This window comes from Macrotis lagotis, chromosome 2 (genome assembly GCF_037893015.1).
Source record: "Macrotis lagotis isolate mMagLag1 chromosome 2, bilby.v1.9.chrom.fasta, whole genome shotgun sequence".
NCBI lineage: Eukaryota > Metazoa > Chordata > Mammalia > Peramelemorphia > Peramelidae > Macrotis > Macrotis lagotis.
This window is the reverse complement of record NC_133659.1, coordinates 101,316,372-101,334,912: the sequence shown is the minus strand read 5'-3', so window position 1 is coordinate 101,334,912 and position 18,541 is coordinate 101,316,372. Positions and strand designations below refer to the sequence as shown.

General features: G+C 45.8%; 1 protein-coding gene across 1 annotated transcript in view; it reads right to left on the bottom strand.

Annotated features, from left to right (window-relative positions):
• The window catches only part of LGR6 (leucine rich repeat containing G protein-coupled receptor 6), a 156,170-nt gene extending 139,517 nt beyond the window's left edge, over window positions 1-16,653 (bottom strand). The window contains exon 1 of the mRNA XM_074222378.1: window positions 16,457-16,653. Coding sequence (XP_074078479.1) covers window positions 16,457-16,653 — 197 coding nt within the window. The remainder of the gene's footprint in view (window positions 1-16,456) is intronic.
• Window positions 16,654-18,541: the final 1,888 nt, after the last annotated feature.

Here is an 18,541-nt window from a genome sequence, read left to right as displayed (position 1 = left end):
ACACAAACCCCCTGGCAGTGGCTTAGTAGGGAGCATGGAGAGGCCTCTCTCCTGCCTGGAGGCCATAGAGCATAGTCAGGAGCCTGGACAGCAAACACTTTGTCCAGGATGAAGTTGGAATCTTCACATGCCATCTTGGAGTACAGGTGCTTTCTGCCCAAAGTTCATGTGGAAGGAAGGAAGGAAGGAAGGAAGGAAGGAAGGAAGGAAGGAAGGAAGGAAGGGAGGGAGGGAGGGAGGGAAAGAAGGAAGGAAGGAAACAAGCAATTATGTTTCAGGTATTTGACAAATATTATCTCATTTGATAGTAGGAGAGATAGGAGAGCCAGGGAGGGAAAAATAGAGAAAGAAGACATGGTCCCTGGTCTCAAGGAAGTTCAAGAATTAGACATGAGAGAGAAAAACCAAGAACTGAAGATATCAATATGAGAGAAAATACTAGATGCATTGACTCAGGACAGGTGAGTTCAGAGGTTTCCTGAAGCAATTGAAAACTGAACTGGACCAGAGGGACTTGGTTAGGTCTAGAATGGGGGAAATCATCAGGGCTATAGGAAGATGAGCTGTAGTTTGAGAATCTGAATTGGTGGGTGACGAGAGCTGTTGGGGAGAGTGTAACTGATAAGGAGCCCTGACAGTCAAGATGGAGATCCCTTGGGGAAAGCCCTTGCTGCTTTGACTGTGACTGAAGGAAATTTAGGATGGTCCCTGGTCCATTCTCTCTCCCAGCACTATCACCAGTTGGAAGGGAAAAGGTTCTGGAGATCCGTTGCCCAGCAGAGCTTAGCCCAAGTAGATGCTGCTCCAGTCTTCCTCCACTGACCATCACTATCCCTCAGTCTGTCATGGTTATGAGCTGAGCTAAAGTCAAAACCCCCGATGGGACATCAGATAGGACTCTGAGAACCTGGTTGAAGACCCCAGAGATCCAGGAGAGGTTAAAAGAACAGAGCCCAGAAAAGAAAATAAGGAGATCCAGGAGAACCTTGGGAGTAGAGTGGTTATCAGCTGCTACAAACAGAAACGAAAGGTGAGATTTTGCCTTAATTTACTTTGTGACCATGAGTAAATCTCTGAATGTCTGAGCCTCAGTTTTCTCATCTCTAAAAATAAAGGAACTGGATTTCAATATTGGAAAGGTCCTTTTCAGTTCTATATGATTCATTGACATCCATTCTAGCCAGAGTAAGAGGGAAACCTCTTGACTCTGTAGCAAAAAAGATTCTATTTAGACACCAAGCAGTATTTCCTAATGATCATAGGGATGAAAAATCAATATTCTGGAATTTGTAACATCTGGAATTAACTCAGTCCCCACCTGATCTTAGTCTGGAGGCAGGGGACTGCACAAGATGACTTCAAGAGTGGTCCCTCACACAGTAGAGTATATAGTGGAAAGAACTGGATGTCCAGAAAAATGGGACCCCTCAATCATTCATTAATTAGATTGTTACTTCACCTTCCTGGGCTTGTTTCCTCATCTCTAAAATTGGAGGCTTAAGTGATTTTAGATTTGATATTTAGTGATTAGCTCTAATCATAATTCTGGCAATCTAAACTAAACCCAGGCCTTTATAGGAAACTTCACCCCGAGATCAAGCAGTTAGATCCGTAGGTTTCAAGAGTTTTCAATTCATGGGGGGGGGGGGTGTCAACATTCAGAGAACTAACCCACCTACCCCTTCAAGAGTTATTTCTGTGAAAATGAATAATGACCCCCATTTCCCTGAGGAGGAGTAGCCTTTTGCCTCCCCCTCCCCTGCTCCTGTGCCAATTTGGCCCATTAGGGCTAACACTTTCTGGCAGGTCCCAGCAGGGCAAGCAGAGAGAGGAGAGGAGGGAGAAGAGCACCCTGGGCCTCTGCATTCAGAAACAGGGATCAGACATGGAAGTGAGAGCTGGCGTAGCGTCGGCTGGCAGGGGGGAGGTGGGCATTCCTCATTCCGCCCACTGCACATACTTAATGGGGGGCCTTGTTCTGGCCCGGGCATGGAGCCCTTCAGAGGTGCTGGAGGGGGGAAAGGCTATGGAGCTGAGAGGGAATGGGTTAGAGGAGGGCACTTCCCGGGTAATCTGTGTCTGCCTGGCCCTAAGATCCCCAGAGTCCCACTAAGAGCCCACTTGGAATTCAGAAGCCATGACACCATCCTTTTCTTTATGGGGTACATGATAGCTGCCTTTAGCTATTTGAAAAACTGTCACATGGAAGGGTCCCCAAAGAGCTGACCGAAGAGCAATGGGTGGAATTTTCAGAGAGACAAACTTAGGCCTGGTGCATGGAAAAACTTCCTAATATTGACAGCTATGCCCAAGCAAAATAAGCTGCCTGGGGAGGAAGCAGAGCCCCCCTTGATTGGAATTCAGACGGCCACTTGTCTGATAGAAAGAAAGGGGAGGCCTGTTCAGACACAGGTTAGAATAAAATGATTCCTAAGTTTCTGTGATTCTGTGGACTCTCTCTTCAGTCCTGGGTTTCTTGGGATCTTCAAGTCCAGAACCAAATCCTTGTCCCTTTTTTCCTTTAACATCCCATTAGCCATGGACAATTATATTTAAAGAGGAAACCAAGGTCCTGAAAAGTCAGCCAACAGAGTTCCCCAGCAAGTCTGGTGTAAACTCCATATTCCCAGTCTACTAAAGGATAAGGCTGGGTGGGGAAAGGAGAAAAGGGAGGATGGTATATTAAACCTAGGACCTGACTCATGTGGTATTGAAAGGAACCCATTGATGCCAACCCAGGCTTCCCTTTAGCACCCAACAAAAGCCCTTCAAGTTCTAGTTCCACTTTGAGAGAGAGGAGGTAGGTTGCCAGGACATTAAAGGTGTTGTCTAAGAGCTGGTCTCCAACATAGACTGAGGGTAGGAAAGCCCAGAGAGGAAAGTTTGTGCTGGTTGAGGCTGGGGGTGGGGGGGACTGAGTAGGAGTGACTGGAATTCTAAGTTCTTTTAGAAGCAACACCGTGATGGAGTTTTAGAGGTCTGGAGTTGGGGTCAGAAGACCTGCATTTGAATCCTGCTGGCTAGGTGAGCCTGGGCAAACAGAACATGACCCGGGCCCCAGTTTCCTCATCTGTAAACTGGAAATAAGAATAGCTCCTACCTCCCAGGGCTATTGTAAGGACCAGCTGAGATACCACACATATACCTGACCCTAGAGCCTACTTGGTTACTGACTCCCATTCTAGCAAGGGTTCCATTCACCCTGTCTTCCTAACCTAACCTCCACTTGCTCCATCTGGATCCATGCCTGGGCACAAGCAGTTCTACAACTTGTAAACCTAGAAAATTGCCAAATCCACTGATTCTCTCAGCAGCTTCAGTACCCATCCCATCCCACCCGAGATCCAGATGAGCTCTCCTTCCTTCTGCCCATAGTCTGTCAATCAAGTCCAATTCTCAAGAAAACCAACACAAGTCAACTGGAGGGAAGAGTTAGCTTCTTTTTAAGCTCAAAGCCTAGTTTCTTTTTTAGCTCTTTTTAGTGATTTTTGGGGGGCTCTTTAAGCCCCAACCACAGGTAGCACTGGGTCTTTTAAATTATAAAAGGACAGTTTCTCTCTCTCTCTCTCTCTCTCTCTCTCTCTCTCTCTCTCTCCTAGGGAATTGGGGGGTGGGTTTGGAGGGGAGAGAGAAGATAACTACTTCATAGTCTCTCCTTTTTTCTGTCAGATTCCCAAGGGGCAAGGGGAGGGACAACAGACTTCTCTTGGTTCCAATGGGTCCTGAATTGGAGACTGTTTCTGGCCACCCAAGGGAGGGAGCATGTGTGTGTTTTCTGGGGTAGGGGTGGGCCCCCACAGGGTCTCTGGCCCAGTTCTTATTCTCTACTTTTGTCCTGGACAATAGCTCTCTTCCTTTCTGCTCTTATCCCTGCCTGCTCATCCGCCCTATAGCACAAAGGTAAGGGATTAGTTTACATCTCTTCCTGCCTCAACTCACAATTCTTGGACACCCGATCCTCTTTCATCCCCAACCCCCTACAAACACCTCAACTGAAGACTGCCCCAGATTTTGAGAAGACCTGGGAGCGGGGGTAGAAGATAGATTCTCAGACAGGAGAGAGTGGAGCAGTGGCACTACCATGGCACCACCATGGAAGCTTCCCTGTCCTCTGCCATGCCTACCAGCATAATTCAAATGATATCATAATCCAATGAGCCTCCCTGAACCTCAGTTTCTTCATCAGGAAATTGCTTATACCTTCCCCCTGACTCCAACTTATATTGATTGCTTATTTGTATGTATATATGGATGTCTGGTTATGCTTGATAACTAATATCTACATATTGACTCCCCAAATAGAAAGTAAGATCTTTCAGGGCATAAGTTATTTCCTTTTTGCCTTTATTTCCCCACAACCTAACACATAATAGGTGCATAAAAATGCTTGATGACTAAATGGCTGATATTCAGAATGACTTCTATCTCTAGACCTCGAATGTCTACCAGAATATAAACAAAACCCTGATTTAGGTACTAAATGCTAGTAAGGGGGAGGGAAGAGACCTAGTTCCTGCCCTTAAGGAGCTTCCAATCTAAAGGAGAATAATGATGATGATGGCATTTCTATATAATTTCCAGTTTTACAGCAGCAAATGAGATATGTCTTCAGGACACAGATGTTGAAATAGAGAAATAGGGAACTGATCTGTGATTTCATTGCTAGAGAGAACCTCCCTCCCTCTACCAATGTAGTCTGGCACCTTATTGACAATCATATTTATCTTTGAGAGTTGCCAGTAAGGGATTAAGTTACTTGTCTGAGGTCCGAGGTCCCACAGTCTGTGCATATTCAAAGCCGAATTTGAGTCCAGATGCTCCCACTTTCAAATAGTTCTCTATTTACCACACTACTCTTCGAAGAGTAATAAAACCAAGTGAGAGCCATTTGAACTTTTCAAAGGGTTCCGGGAAGTAAGCAGAATAGGAATTATGATTATTATTCCTACTTGACAGATGTGGGAACTGAGGCACTCTCTTAGTTAGTTGAATCTGGATGCACAAGGGACGAGAAATGTGGAGTGATAATATTGACTGACTCTAGAAACTTTTCCTTAAAGAAAGGTAATCAGTACCTGCTGACCTTGTCTGCTTATACCAAGATGAAATTGGAGCTTAATTTGCGGGGGGGGGGGTCTCCAACCCCTGTTTTGCACAGAGAGAGGAAATAGAATCTAGGTTATGAGGTCCTAACTTACTTATGACTCTTGGAGGATCAGGGTCATTTTATCTTACACTTCCCCAGTTCTAAGCAGGCCCCCACCTAACCCTGCCCAGCAATGGAGGAGCCCCACCCACAATGGGCACATAGAATCATTGCTCAATAGAGGTGACAGGTGATGGGTGACCAGATCCTCGGGGTCAGGCTACAAAGCTGCCCTTCTCCCCCTGGAGCTCTGCCCTCCTGTTGCAATGACTTCCAGCCTAAGAACCACATCTAAATCCCTGGCATTCCCACAAAGACTCTCATCATTCCTTCAGCCTGGACGCTCTCAAGAACACCCCCCCACCCCCCTACCTACTGACAAAAGCAAATAAGCAACAGGGATGGAAATGGGAATTAGGACACAGATCCTGCTCTCAGCAAGGATCTACATTGTTTGAAAAAAGGAACAGCTTCCCTACAAACCTCAGTTTCTTCCCATGTCTTTCCAACCCATTCCCAAAGGGGATGTCATCACAGATCATTAAGGAGCAGTGCTGCTTGTGTGAGAAGTTTAAGAGAGCCAATATTACTCTCATTTCTGGGCCTTGACTCACAGCCTTGTGGAGGCAGCTTGGAGAAGCGGACAGGGAGCTAGGTCTTGGGTTGGGGCACATCGGGTTCCAGTCTCTCTTGTATCATATACTATCACATATATGCATACTACTCATCAGCAAATGAGTATATAATTTATATTTGTGGTAGTTTTTCTTTTTCTAGCCTTCTCAATGGGCAGGGGAAGGGAAGAAAATGAGGACTGAAAATGAAATAAAATTCAATTAAAAATTATATATTAATATATATCTAATTGCTTACTATCTCAGGGAGGAGGGAGGGGAGGGAGGGAGGGAAGAGAAAATAGAATTTGGAACTCAAAACATTAAAAAAGTTTTTAAAATGTTTTCATGTGTAATTGGGAGAAAAAATATACATTTAAAAACTATACATTGCAGATCAGGTGGTGATCTACATTGGTGGACAGGAGTCCACCTGGAACTTTCTTACGCCAGTAAAAGTATAGATCTAGTCCCCATTCTTAATTCCTGGAGCTCCTATGTCAAGAGACTGTGGGGTACATGGAAAAAGGGTCAAATGGGGGCAGCCAGGTGGCACAGTGTATAGAGCACCAGCCCTGGAGTCAGGAGTACCTGAGTTCAAATCCAGCCTCAGACACTTAATAATTACCTAGCTGTGTGACCTTGGGCAAGCCATTTCACCCCATTTGCCTTGCAAAAAAAACTAAAAAAAAAGGGTCAAATGGGAGTTAGGAAAAATGGGTGTTCAAGTCCTGTCTCTGAAAGATACTGGAGTTTGGGGATCCTGGCAAGTCCTTTGCCTTCTCATCACTCTACACTGGAGGACTCAAACACAGGCCACCACACTCCTGAATGGACTCTGAACCAGATTAACATGTAATTGGGAGATAGTTAACAAAATAAATAAATAAAAAGTCAATGAACATGAAAATATTGCATTTTAAAACAAAGTCCATATGCAATTAGACAGTTCTTTAATACTAGAAGTTGCAAGAATGGGTGGTGACTTGTAATAGTACAGGGAGGCATCTCACCTGGGAGTTACCTATTCCAATGAAAACACAAGTACTGCCTTGATCCCTATTCACAGCCTTATCTGTAGCTGAACATTTTTTTCATGAAGTGAAAGTCTCAGCTAAGTAAAAGCAATGAGCATTTATTAACCACCTACTGTGTACATAGAGCATATGTATCCAACACTTAATAAATGTCAATGGACTGATTGGTTTGTTAGTCACAGTGCAGGGGAGTGAGATGTAAGAAGATTTTAGAAAGAGACCAGGTTATGAAGGGCTTTAAGCACCAAACAGAAGATTTCATTCAGAAGTAATAGGGATCCATTGAAGTTAATTGAATGGGTAGGGGAGGGCAGAGGGAGAAGGACAAGGCAAAATCTGCACTTTAGGAAAATCACTTTGTCAGAAGATCGACAGTATTGGGAAGGTGAGAGGAAGGGAGGGTTTGGGGGGAAAAGAATCAGTTGTCTTTGACATGCTGAGTTTAAGATGTCTATAGGACATCCAGTTCAAAATGTCTAGTAGGCAATTGGAGATGTGAGGCTGGAGGTCAAGAGAGAGGGCCAACCCTTCATCTAAGTCCAGTGTCTATCTCCTTTCTAAAATCTTCCTTGACTGTCCCAACCCTCTCCCTCACCTGAGTGCTCATTGCACTTGTCTGGGTCCCTCACAAGAAACTGAGGGCATTCCACCCAGAAGGATCTCTTCTCATCTACCCAACTACACAATAAGATGTTGAAGAGCATGTTTGTAAGAAATCATTTTTCTTTTTCCCCTCAGCACTTGGAAAAGTGGCCTGTAGTTACTTAATAAACAGTTTTTAATAATGCTGATTCTCTCTTCCTATAAGATTTCCCAAGCAGAATTCCCTTGTTTTCCCCCTCTATAATAAGGAAGAGAAAGAGAAGAAAGAAGGAAGAAGAAGAAAAAGAAAAGAAGATGAAGAAGAACAAGAAAAGAAGAAGAAATTGCTTTTATATAGTTTTCAAGTTTGCAAATTCATTTGCATATCATGGCATCACATTTCTGATGTCATAGTCCTCTTCATGAAAAAAAGACAGTGCAAATTTGCAAAGCACTTTTCATGTTATCATACCTTTACAATAACCTTATGAAATAGATGTTATTCTTATAGTGACTTGTTCAGAATCACACAGCTAGTGTCTGAGGCAAGATTCAAATTCAGGTTTTCCTGCCTTCTAACTGCCCAGACTTTTCTTCCCTTGATCATTACATTGGAAGCTCTGGGAGGATCTCCCTCAGCCTCTTCTCCCCTCTAATTGGAGGGCTGGAGGGCAAAGTACCAAACTTCTCCCACTGCAGAGCAGAAAGTGAACTTTCTGTTTGCTCCATTTTGCATCTCCTACTTTGCCGGTTTTAACTCCACTAAATAAGGAACCCCTGTCTGGGTACCCCTGGTTTCCCACTTACCCTCTGCTCTCCTGTCTTTTTTTTATGTTGCCTCTCTCCATTAGATTGTAAGCTGGAGGCAGGCACTTACTTTTGTTAATTATATCCCCTAGTACACAGTAGATTCTTAAATAAAAGTTTATTGGAGTGGAGCACAAGCTAAAGTCATAGGGGTGGGAAGTTGGATACATTATGGATCTCCTTCCTCCATGTTCCTTCACCCCAATTTGGATTCAGGTTCTGATATGGTACCCATGGTCCTGTCCATCCCTTGGGAGAGCTCAGAATTCCTGTGGCTTTGGCCTGAGTCTGGCAGAATAAGGGTTAATTGAGGACATTACTAATGTGGTATATACCTAATGGGAGGGACCTGGCAGGTTCCTTTGGGTCAAAGGGAATCAACTTAGCTGACCTTAGACTCTAGAAAGGAATCTATCTGGAAACTGGAAAATGCTACTGGAAGAGTGAAATTGTAACCTATGATCACAAAATCATACAATGAAGGCTGAAAAGGACCTTAGAGATTATCTAGTCCCATTTTTTTTTAGATATGGAAAACTGAGGCCAAGAGGGTTTAAGTTAGATTTCAGCCTAGGTAAAAATTAGGATTTGAACCCAGGCCTCTTGATTTTAGAGCCAAGAAATACTCAACTATAACACAATGCCTTTCCTATGACTCCAGGTCTCAGCTCTGTGTCTAAAGGCTGGTCACAAGGAGTACCTGTCTTCAAAGAGCTAGAGAAAAGTCAGGGCACAGGATGGGCAAAAAAGACTCCTTATCTTTCCCAAAGATCCCCTCCTCCAGGCAGCCCTAAGGGAAGGATGGAAAAGATAGTGGAAAGTGGGTGAAGGGGCTGGGAGCGGGAACATGAAAGGAAGCCTCAGTTCTGAGGTGCCCTGTCCCTGAGCAGCTGGCCCCGGCCCCTGCCTGCTGCTCAGGTTGGCACAGCTCCGGGGGGAGGGGCGATGTGCCAACCCCAGAGCTCTCTGAAAGCTCTCCCCTGCCTGCCATGCCCTCTCACCGCTTCCAAAATAACTCTCTTCTCACTGACCAAGTTTGGCTTCTCTGATGTTTTTCTCCTCCTGGGGCCCAGGCTTTCATGTCTGGAGGACAGAGAGGAGAGGCCTAAACCACTGTAGGGGAATAGGCATCACACACCCCCTTTTCATTAAAATGGGTCCAACTGGAAAAGGCTTGTTTAGAAAATGAACAAAAAAAATTTGGAAGCTGCCTCTCCTCCTCCTCCTTCTCCTCTTAGATTCAAATTTTTCTTCATCTTTTATATCTTTCTTAAGGAACCCACAGCACTCAAATACAATTGTCCTTGTCTTCATCCTCCTGGTTCCCCCACCTACTTCTACCTAAGCAGAGAGGGTGAGTAATCATTCCAAGGTCACACAGCTTTAGAAGACAGAATCTAGAGGAAGACACTGCCCTCTGGAGGTACTACACCATGAAAAGCATAGGAACTATGGGAGACCCTCAAAGTTCTCTGAGCTGCTCCAGGAGGTGGGGGTGGGGCAGGGAGGAAGAAGGGAGGTCACAAAACTAAGGATTTCCATTTTTTTAAGAAGAGTTGAATTCTATCAATATACACATTGATAGAGAATCCAGGGCAAGGGAACAACCTTTCCCAGTCCTGACCCCAAATCCTTAGGCGTCTTGAGGTGGAATGTAGGGGAAGAGAGGAGAGGAGAATGAGTCCTTCCCTTATCTCAGTGACCCTAAATCTAAATCTAGGAAACTCTGATGCAGACCCTTCCTGAAGTCTTCTCTTTTCCAGTAAGCCAATGGGTTCATGGGAGAGGGAGAGGGGTCAATGCCCCCCCCCCAGAAAGGAATCAGAAGATAAGTCAGATCCCCTCTCAAACAGGAGGCATCTCCCCAACCTATTCCCTTATACATCTCCCTGGGTGCAGAAGGGGGATGCTGAGGAGACAGAGTCCAGAGTGGGTTGGCTTCTAAACCTAGATTCTTGCTTTTTTTCCTTTCATCTCTGTTCCCTCTGGAGAGCTTGTCTACCCACCTCCATCTACCTTTGGGGTAGACAAGCTGTGACAACCAATCAAGAGAGGAAAAGGGTCAATGCCAAAAGCAAAGATGCCAACCTGGAGACAGGGGGATGACAGAAGAGAGAAGAGAGGAGCTGGGCCCCAAAGTTGAAAGTTCATAGGATAGTGGAGGAAGGGGACTGGGGTGGGGATGTGGGGAATGGAGGGGGGGCAACTGTTCTGAACCAAGCTTTCTTCTCCTCCGCCAGCCGCACCCCACCCAACCGCACCCCATGCCTGATGCCAGAACCAACCAAGAGGTTTCCTTTTTCTCTTGCCTAAGGCTTTGTTCCCTGCCTTTCCTTTGAACTTGGGTGTTGGCTCCTCCTTACCCCCTCCCCAAACCTCCTCCACCCCTAACTCTCCCCTGGGGTCTGCCCTCTGATGAGCCCGGGCCCCCAGGCCTTGCTTTGGAGTGAGGCTGGCACAGGAGATATCCCCCGGGGACCGATTTCTTGGAATAACTCCCCCCCCCCCCGTTTGCCCCTTCTCTTCAGCACCCTAGACATCTCTCCCTCAATTCCTCTGATAGGCCTCTCTGAGTCATTGTCCAGCCAATGCAGGCTATAGGAAAGCAAAGTCCAGGGAAAACCTCGAACCTTAGGGTTAGATCCAAAGCATTATGCATGTTAGATTGGAGAGATACCTTGGAAAATATCTGGAGCAACTCGTTAACTTTATTAGCGGAGGAATTAAGACGCAAAGTGATCTTACTCAAGGTTCCACAAATTATAAGTAGCAAACTGGGAACCAAGAGTGGTTCTGGGTATGGCTTTTCTTCTTTTCATTTATATCATTTTCTATGGGGGGAGGGAGGAAGTCCTCCTTCAGGTAGGGAAGTTTCCCCCTTCAGAATAGAAACTCCCTGAGGAATTGTGGGGAAACTGCCAAACTTCTTCTGTATCCTACAGAGCATCTGGGCCAGAACTCCAGGGTTGCTCACAGCAGGCAGGTGGGGAGGAAGGCCCAGGAGAATGATATTCCCTCAGCTACCTTTCTCTCCTTCCTGAGAATCTCCCCCTGGTCTGAGATATCCAACTGAAAGTATGTTTGGGGAAGGAAAGCCAATGCTCACATCGAGCCTGGCCCATAGTAGGCACTTCATGAACACTTGTTATTTAAGAGATTGAACTTCCCGTTACTCTGCCTGCCCCTTAGCACCGAGGACAGGGCTCTATCTACTTGGGTGGGAAAGAAATGTCCATCTTTAGAAATGCTGTCCTAGAGAATGGGGCAGTTCAGAGGGGATGCAAATAGAGAACCTAAGGGTCTGTCGAGATTTATGCTCCATCTTCCCAATCCAGACAGAACACCGCATATGGTGGACCCCAAAGTGCCTGTATATATTGAGTCTGAGTGGCAAAGTTTAAGTTAGATATAAGGAAGAACTCCCTAATAGGAAAGATTTTTACCTCTGGAGGAAAAAATGTTCAAAGGAGATGCTGTAGCATCTTTTCCTCCCAAGGTCTTGGCAAATAGGAGAAAACCTCTTCCCCCTTAACCCCTCCCGTGGATTAAATTTGGATGGAAAAAAAATAGTCCCCTCAAAGTCCAACTTCATAGGGAATAAAATGCTCCTCTAGGAGATACTTCTCCTAAAGATTCTCCAAAATCAATAGCTTGTTTTATTTCATTATAAAATACCTACTTCGTGGAATGAGAAATAAATGATTCCCTACACACATACACATACACATAAGTAACTTTCCCTGCCACACATTGATACTGGGAAGAACACTGGATTTGGAGTCAGAAGATATGAATTAAGACTGATACTTGGGGCGGCTAGGTGGCACAGTGGATAAAGCACTGGCCCTGGAGTCAGGAGTACCTGGGTTCAAATCTGGTCTCAGACACTTAATAATTACCTAGCTGTGTGGCCTTGGGCAAGCCACTTAACCCCATTTGCCTTACAAAAAACCTTTAAAAAAAAGACTGATACTTGACTAACACCTCTTGTCCATAGGCAAGTCACTTCTCCATGGAAGGATTTTGCCCATGAGCCACTTGGGTTTCCTAATCTGTGAAATGGTGGTAATCACATTTATGCTGAGAGTAAAGAGGCATAGTGGATAAAGGGTCAAGATGACTGGGGTTCAGGTCCCACTTCTGGGACTTTATACATATTGCCTGTTATCCTGGACAAGTGATTTAACTTTGTTGGGCTTTAAACAACTCTCTAGGACTATAAGTCACAGAGAAGGTGCTGATGTGCACTGGTAGAGGGAATTTCCTCACCCAGAAGTCCCCCATGTCAGTGAGATCATAAATCCAGTCCTTATCCCTACCTACTTCAGAAGGTTCTTGTGGAGTAAGCACTTTGTCCACCTTGAAGTGCTGTTTCAATTAAAATGATTAGGAACTGATCTCCCTTATCAAAAATACTCTCTCTAGACAGCCTCTCACCTCCTTCAAGGGCCCATAAGCCCATAATTATCAAATTAGGCTAAAAATAAGTGCCCCACAATTGACTCCCCAAAGAGCTTCTCTCTCTCTAGAAGAGACCTCTGAAGTCATCTAATTCAACCACCTCGTTTAACCAAGAGAGGTTAGGGCTGGACAATCCAGTAATTGGAATCATCTACAGGTGATAGGTGGTTGAGGTTGCTTTCAAAGGTTTTGACTCCTGAGTTAACTCTTCATCCACATCAAGTTAACTCCCTCTGGTTCAATTCATTTAACATTCATTCAGCCCTACTCTTATATATTTTTTTAGTTTTTTTGCAAGGCAAATGAGATTAAGTGACTTGCCCAAGGCCACACAGCTAGGTAATTATTAAATGTCTGAGGCTGGATTTTAACTCAGGTCCTCCTGACTCCAGGGCCAGTGTTCTATCCACTGCACCACCTATCTGCCCCCCAAGTCCTACTCTTATATCAAGTTGGTTTTTTCACCCATCCTTTGATTCCCCTGCTGTATACATAACAGACAACTTAACCAATCAACAAGCACCTCTTTTTACCAAGAATAGTGCTAGGCACTAGAAATACCAATACAATGTCTGTTCTTAGCATTTTGTTCATCTATCTTTGAGAGCTAGAAATTCAAGAGAGTGTTGTGTTATTTGAAGCATCAGAAATCTTGGTGTGAGAGAGGGAATCTAGCCTCAGCTCACTAAATGGATAATCTTGAAAAAGTCTCAGCTACTTTGGTCTTCAACTTTCTCATCTGCATAATCAGGAGACTGGAGTAGACTACCTTTAAGATTCCTATCAGATCTAAAATTCAAAGTTTGACCAAACAAGAGGAAATTGGTTGAAGCTGCAGCAAGAATTTTCGAAAGACCTTAGAAGAATTTCCCAACAAATAGATCTGCTGGTTACCTTAAACTCAAATGTGAGAGCTAATATGGCAGGAAGGAAACCAGAATTTGTTAAGCTATTTTTGTCTGCCAGCACTATCCTTAGCACTTTACAAATATTACCTCATTTGATCCTCAGAACAATTTCACAGTTAAAGAAATGGAAGCAAACAAAGGTTAAGTGATTTGTCCAGGGTCATTTAGCTAAGTAAATACCTGAAGCTGCATTTGAACGCAGGTCTTCATGACTCCAGCCCAGAGCGCTATCTACTGTCTAATCTCTCTTCCTTTTAAATCCTTTAGATACCATTTAGCAAAGGATAAAATGCATCTTTCTCCACCTTTCACCAAGGCCTTTGCTGCTACATCTATAGGGTTGATGTTTGGGGAAGGAATATTTGATTTGGAGTCAAGACATTTCATCTTCAATTGCTCTCTTTTTTTTAATTAAGAAATTAAATAGGATGACCTCATATGACTCCCCCAACTCTAGACTACTCATATCTTTCAACAAAACTAGAATGTCCCTTCTGCACCTTGTCCTGTTCCCCACCACCAGGAACACTATTGGTAAATGGGCTGTTATTTGCTCATCTGTCCAGGGCTGAAACAAAGAAGGGTCCTATTCTCCACACTGAAACCTCCGCAGCCCAAACAAAGCAGAGAAGACACACAGCAATAATGCTGTGTTCCCTTTCTCTCCCAGATTCCAAGGGCTCCTGTGAAATTCCAGGCACTGTCTTGGAATCTGTCATCTCTTTGGGAGAGAACTTCTTGGCTCTAGGATACAGCCTGAAGCTAGCTGAAGCTCCCCATCAACAGGATCTTGCCAGGAAGAAGACTCCAGACAAGTCAGTTGGGCTAACCATTTGGATGGGTTAGGGAAAATTGTTTCAAGTTGGTGACAAAAAGTATTCCAATGATCTGGAATCCCTAACATTGGAGTGTTGGTCTTTCCATTCCTTATGATCTCACAGAGGACAGTTACCTGACCCCTGCCCATCTGGTTAAATTGGATTCTTTGGAGGAGAGTAATGATCCAATGGAGAAAGAGGAGGCAGAATGTCAGAAACATAGTCTATATGTTTCCTCAAAGAAAGGTGCTAAAGACCTGGAATGGTGCCTCTGAGATATCCTCAAACTCTCAGGCTAGAAAAGTTGGGGTGGGGAGCAGCGGGCTTTCCAAATCCCTGTCTAAAAGAGTGGGATAGATTTACTCCTCCCTGGAGACTGCCTCTGATCATCTCCTTCATTGTCCAACTTCTAAAAGCTACCCACAGGAGCACCTTAGCTCTACTGACTTTTCAGAAGCTTCAGGGACCAAGGTAATCTGAGAGTAGGAAGGAGCATCTCTTTTTATCAGAGAATCAGAACTCTAGAGCTCATGGGTCATCTAGTCCAGGTCCCTCATTTTACAGAAAATTGAGGTCCATTGGTAGGTAAATGAATTGTCTAAAGTCATATTACAGATAAGTCCAAGAGGTAGAATTTGAATCCAATTCTTCTGACTCCATGGCACCATGCAGTGATTTTACTTAGCCACCTCCCCTATCATCCAGGAGGAACCACAGAGGAAGCCCAGACCCACACCCTAATGTCAGAGACATACAAATCTTGACCGGTCTTCCCAAGAGTCTTTTTTTTCCCACAACTTCTTGGACTTTCCCAATTTTACTTGCTCTGGAAAGAGAATGTTAGAGCTCTCTGGGGTGCAGAGGAGGGTCATTTCCCAGTCTTCAGAAAGAGTATACATAGTGGGGGACAGACATCTAGCCATTCACTCCTACAACATCCCGATCCCGTTGTGTGACCAAGTCAATCTTTTCCCCCTTCTACACATAACACTAAGAACCTGTCAAAACTTGGGAAATTTGGGGTCAACACCCCTTTCCTCTCCAGATAGTAGGATTTGGTGCATCTGAGCTGAGGTGTTACCCCTAGGAAATTCTCCTACACATCCCCCTCTTCCCCAGGCTATCTCACCCCAACTCAGCTGCTAAAAATGGTTCTCTGGTATTCAACTTCATTGTCTGCCCACAAATTAGAGGCCTCCCCCGGGATACAACTTCAGAGACGTCCTTGGGAGAAGAGGGCAAACCAGGGTTAGAGGGTGCCCCAAGGACCCCCAACCAAGTAAAGAAGAATTGAGTATGTGCTTTCAACACTCAAGCCCTAGTGTCCCTAAATCAATTCTGGGTGAACTTCACAAAACCTGTCCCCTGGCCCTGGGCAGTTAAACAGATTACCTTGCTCTTCATACCCCACCATTCAAGACAAGCAGCCTAGCCCTGAGTTACCCTTGATCTCTTCTCCGCTAACCTTGTGCTCAAGAAATGAAAATAGTGGTTTAGTGGCTATTCATGCCCCTCCAGCCAGGAGTCCTGGGTCCTCTTGGCAGGTCCAACGAGACTACTTTCCCTGAGACTCATTTCCCACTCTGCTCCAACCTTCTGCTTTCTAAGTCCAGAGGAATGGAGTGACTGGCCCAGAGTCCCCCCAGGAAGTTAATAGAAGGGATGGGACTTGAACCCCAGACCAGTCCTCTTTCCATCTTACTCTGCACTATCCTTTCTGGAGAGGAAGCTCATAGGATCCAGGTGACCAAGGCCATGATTCTGAACTTTAGCCAACTGGACAAACTCAAAAGTTAGGAGATCAAGGTCCCCTAATTTTTGCTAGCATGAGCTTTGCCCACCTGGAGACACCAACTGGATTCCCAACCTCTCCCAGCAGGAGCGGAGAACTCTCCTGGGGATCAGCAAGTGATCTGGAGAGAGTGGGGGGAACAGACCTGCAAGGATGCCCCAGGGTGCACTCCTGGGGCGGAGGAGACGTCGCCAGTCTCTGCTCCACAAAGGCGGCTTGCCGGGCAGTGCCCCGAGCCCGGGAGCGGAGGAACCAGAGGAGGAAGGGAGGAGAGGAGAGCCCCATACTCACAGGTACGCCGTCAGCGGGTTGAGGCTCCCAGGCACCGCGGAGAGCCCCAGCTCGGAGCAGTCTACCGACAGCATGATGCCGTCTTCCTCGCAGTGGCACGGCGCCGGGCAGGCAGGCGCTGGTCCCGGCTGGGGGGCCCCTCCGCGGCACACCACGGCAGAGAGCCACACGGCCCAGAGCGGGGCCAGGGTGGGCATCTTGGCGACCGGCAGGTTGAAGGGCACCTGGCGGGCACGGCGGGCCAGGCTCCCTCGCCCGCTCCCGCGTCCGGCCAGCCTCGGGACCCCGGGCGCTCCCCTCCTGGGGCGACAGGGCAGCCCGGCTCGGCTCGCTCGGCTGGCAGGGCGCGCTCACAGGCGGCCGGGCATTGCCGAGTGATCTCCGCTCTGGAGTTTCTCGGGCTGGGCTTGCCAAGGGAGGGAGACACAGGCGGAGGAGGAGTCAAGGCGAGTTTCTACGCTCTGGCACGCTCCCCGCTCCCTCCTTCCTTCCTAGCTGGCAGGAATTTCATTCAAGAAAAAAAAAAGCCCAGAAAGAATACGGAGGGAAGCACAGAGGAGAGACAGACGTCCAGGGAGGGGAGGAGGCGGCAGATGGGGGGACTGGGGAGGGCCACTGAGCACCCAGGTGCAGGAGTCTTTAGAGGCTCCAGGTCATCCTGAAGGCAGGGACTTGGGGTGAATGACTTCCTCCTGTAGTGTACAGTGAAGGGGCGCTTCCCAGCTCTGCGATCTTAATCGGATGGACCCACTTTTGTCTTGGCTCCCGTCTAAAATGATGCTCTCCTCACATAGTAGGTGGGTAGAGAGAAAGACTACCTGCCTTGTGTCCGAATAAAGCCCATTTAATGGAAGAGGGACTCAAGTCCAGAGAGGGTCATGACTTGACTCAGGCTGAACGGGGTCACTGGGCACCCAGGTGCAGGAGGTTACGATTTAGAGCTGGGGGAGTGGGCTTCCAGGTCCTCCTGAAGGCAGGGACTTGGGTGAATGACTTCCCCCCTGTCGTGTACAATGAAGGGGCGCTTCCCAGCTCTGCGATCTTAATCAGATGGGCTGACTTTGTCTTAGCTCCTGTCTAGAAGGGTGCTCTCCTCACAAGGTAGGTAGGCACAGATGAAGACTACCTGCCTTGTGTGCCAATAAAGTCCATTTTAGGGAAGAGGAGAGAGGCCTTATATAACTTATTCACACAGGTCAAGCCAGAGTTGGAATCTAAATTCTTCAACATTGGAGAGAAAAGGAGAAAGTTCTCTTGATACCCTAGACATGGGGAACCCTGGAAGGGGTCACTTCTCTCCTAATCCTGTCTAATCCTTAGTAAAATGAGTGGTTTGGGGAGGGAGAGATCTTTGTAGACTGAAAAAAAAACCAAAATAGAAAAGAAAAATGCAGAATTTGGCCTATATGATCCTTCTACTTTGGGCATTCTATATCTGTGGCAGATGCTACAGTCTTAACAGGGGTTATTTAGCTGGCCAAGAACAGAAGCCCCCTCTTAAAGGAGACAGCCTTGATGCCTAATCCTAGATTTAGATCCAGAGGTAATTTAACCCAATCCTTGCTTTTTTACAGAAAAGAAAACTGAGGTCCAGATTGGAGAAGAAACTTCCCATAAATACCAAAGAAAATGGCAGAGGGGATTTGAAACCAGAGCTTCTTCTATTGTACTTTGATGTCTTTCCTTATGATCCCAAAGGAACCATGTAATCATAGGAAAAGCCCTCGGAAGTTTAATTCAATGTTTTTCCTATGGCTTTCTTTCTTTTCCCCTTGGTACTTAAAATGACTAATATGTAAAAATATTAAGCACAAATGTTCAGATTCAATGTTCACAATGTTCCTTGCTGAGGAGAGGGGATGGGAAAGGAGGATGGAAGAAAATTATCCAACTTATAAATAAGATAGTGGATGAATGTTGAAAAACTTTCATAACAAGTAATTGGAAAAATAAAATAAAATATCAATTTAAAAAAAAAGAAGTTTAGTTCAGTCTTTCAGATGATGAAATTGAGACCCAGATGGGTTAAGTGCCTTAAGGTATGAATACTAAGAAAGAGAGCAGGATTCCCGGATCCTCTGACTC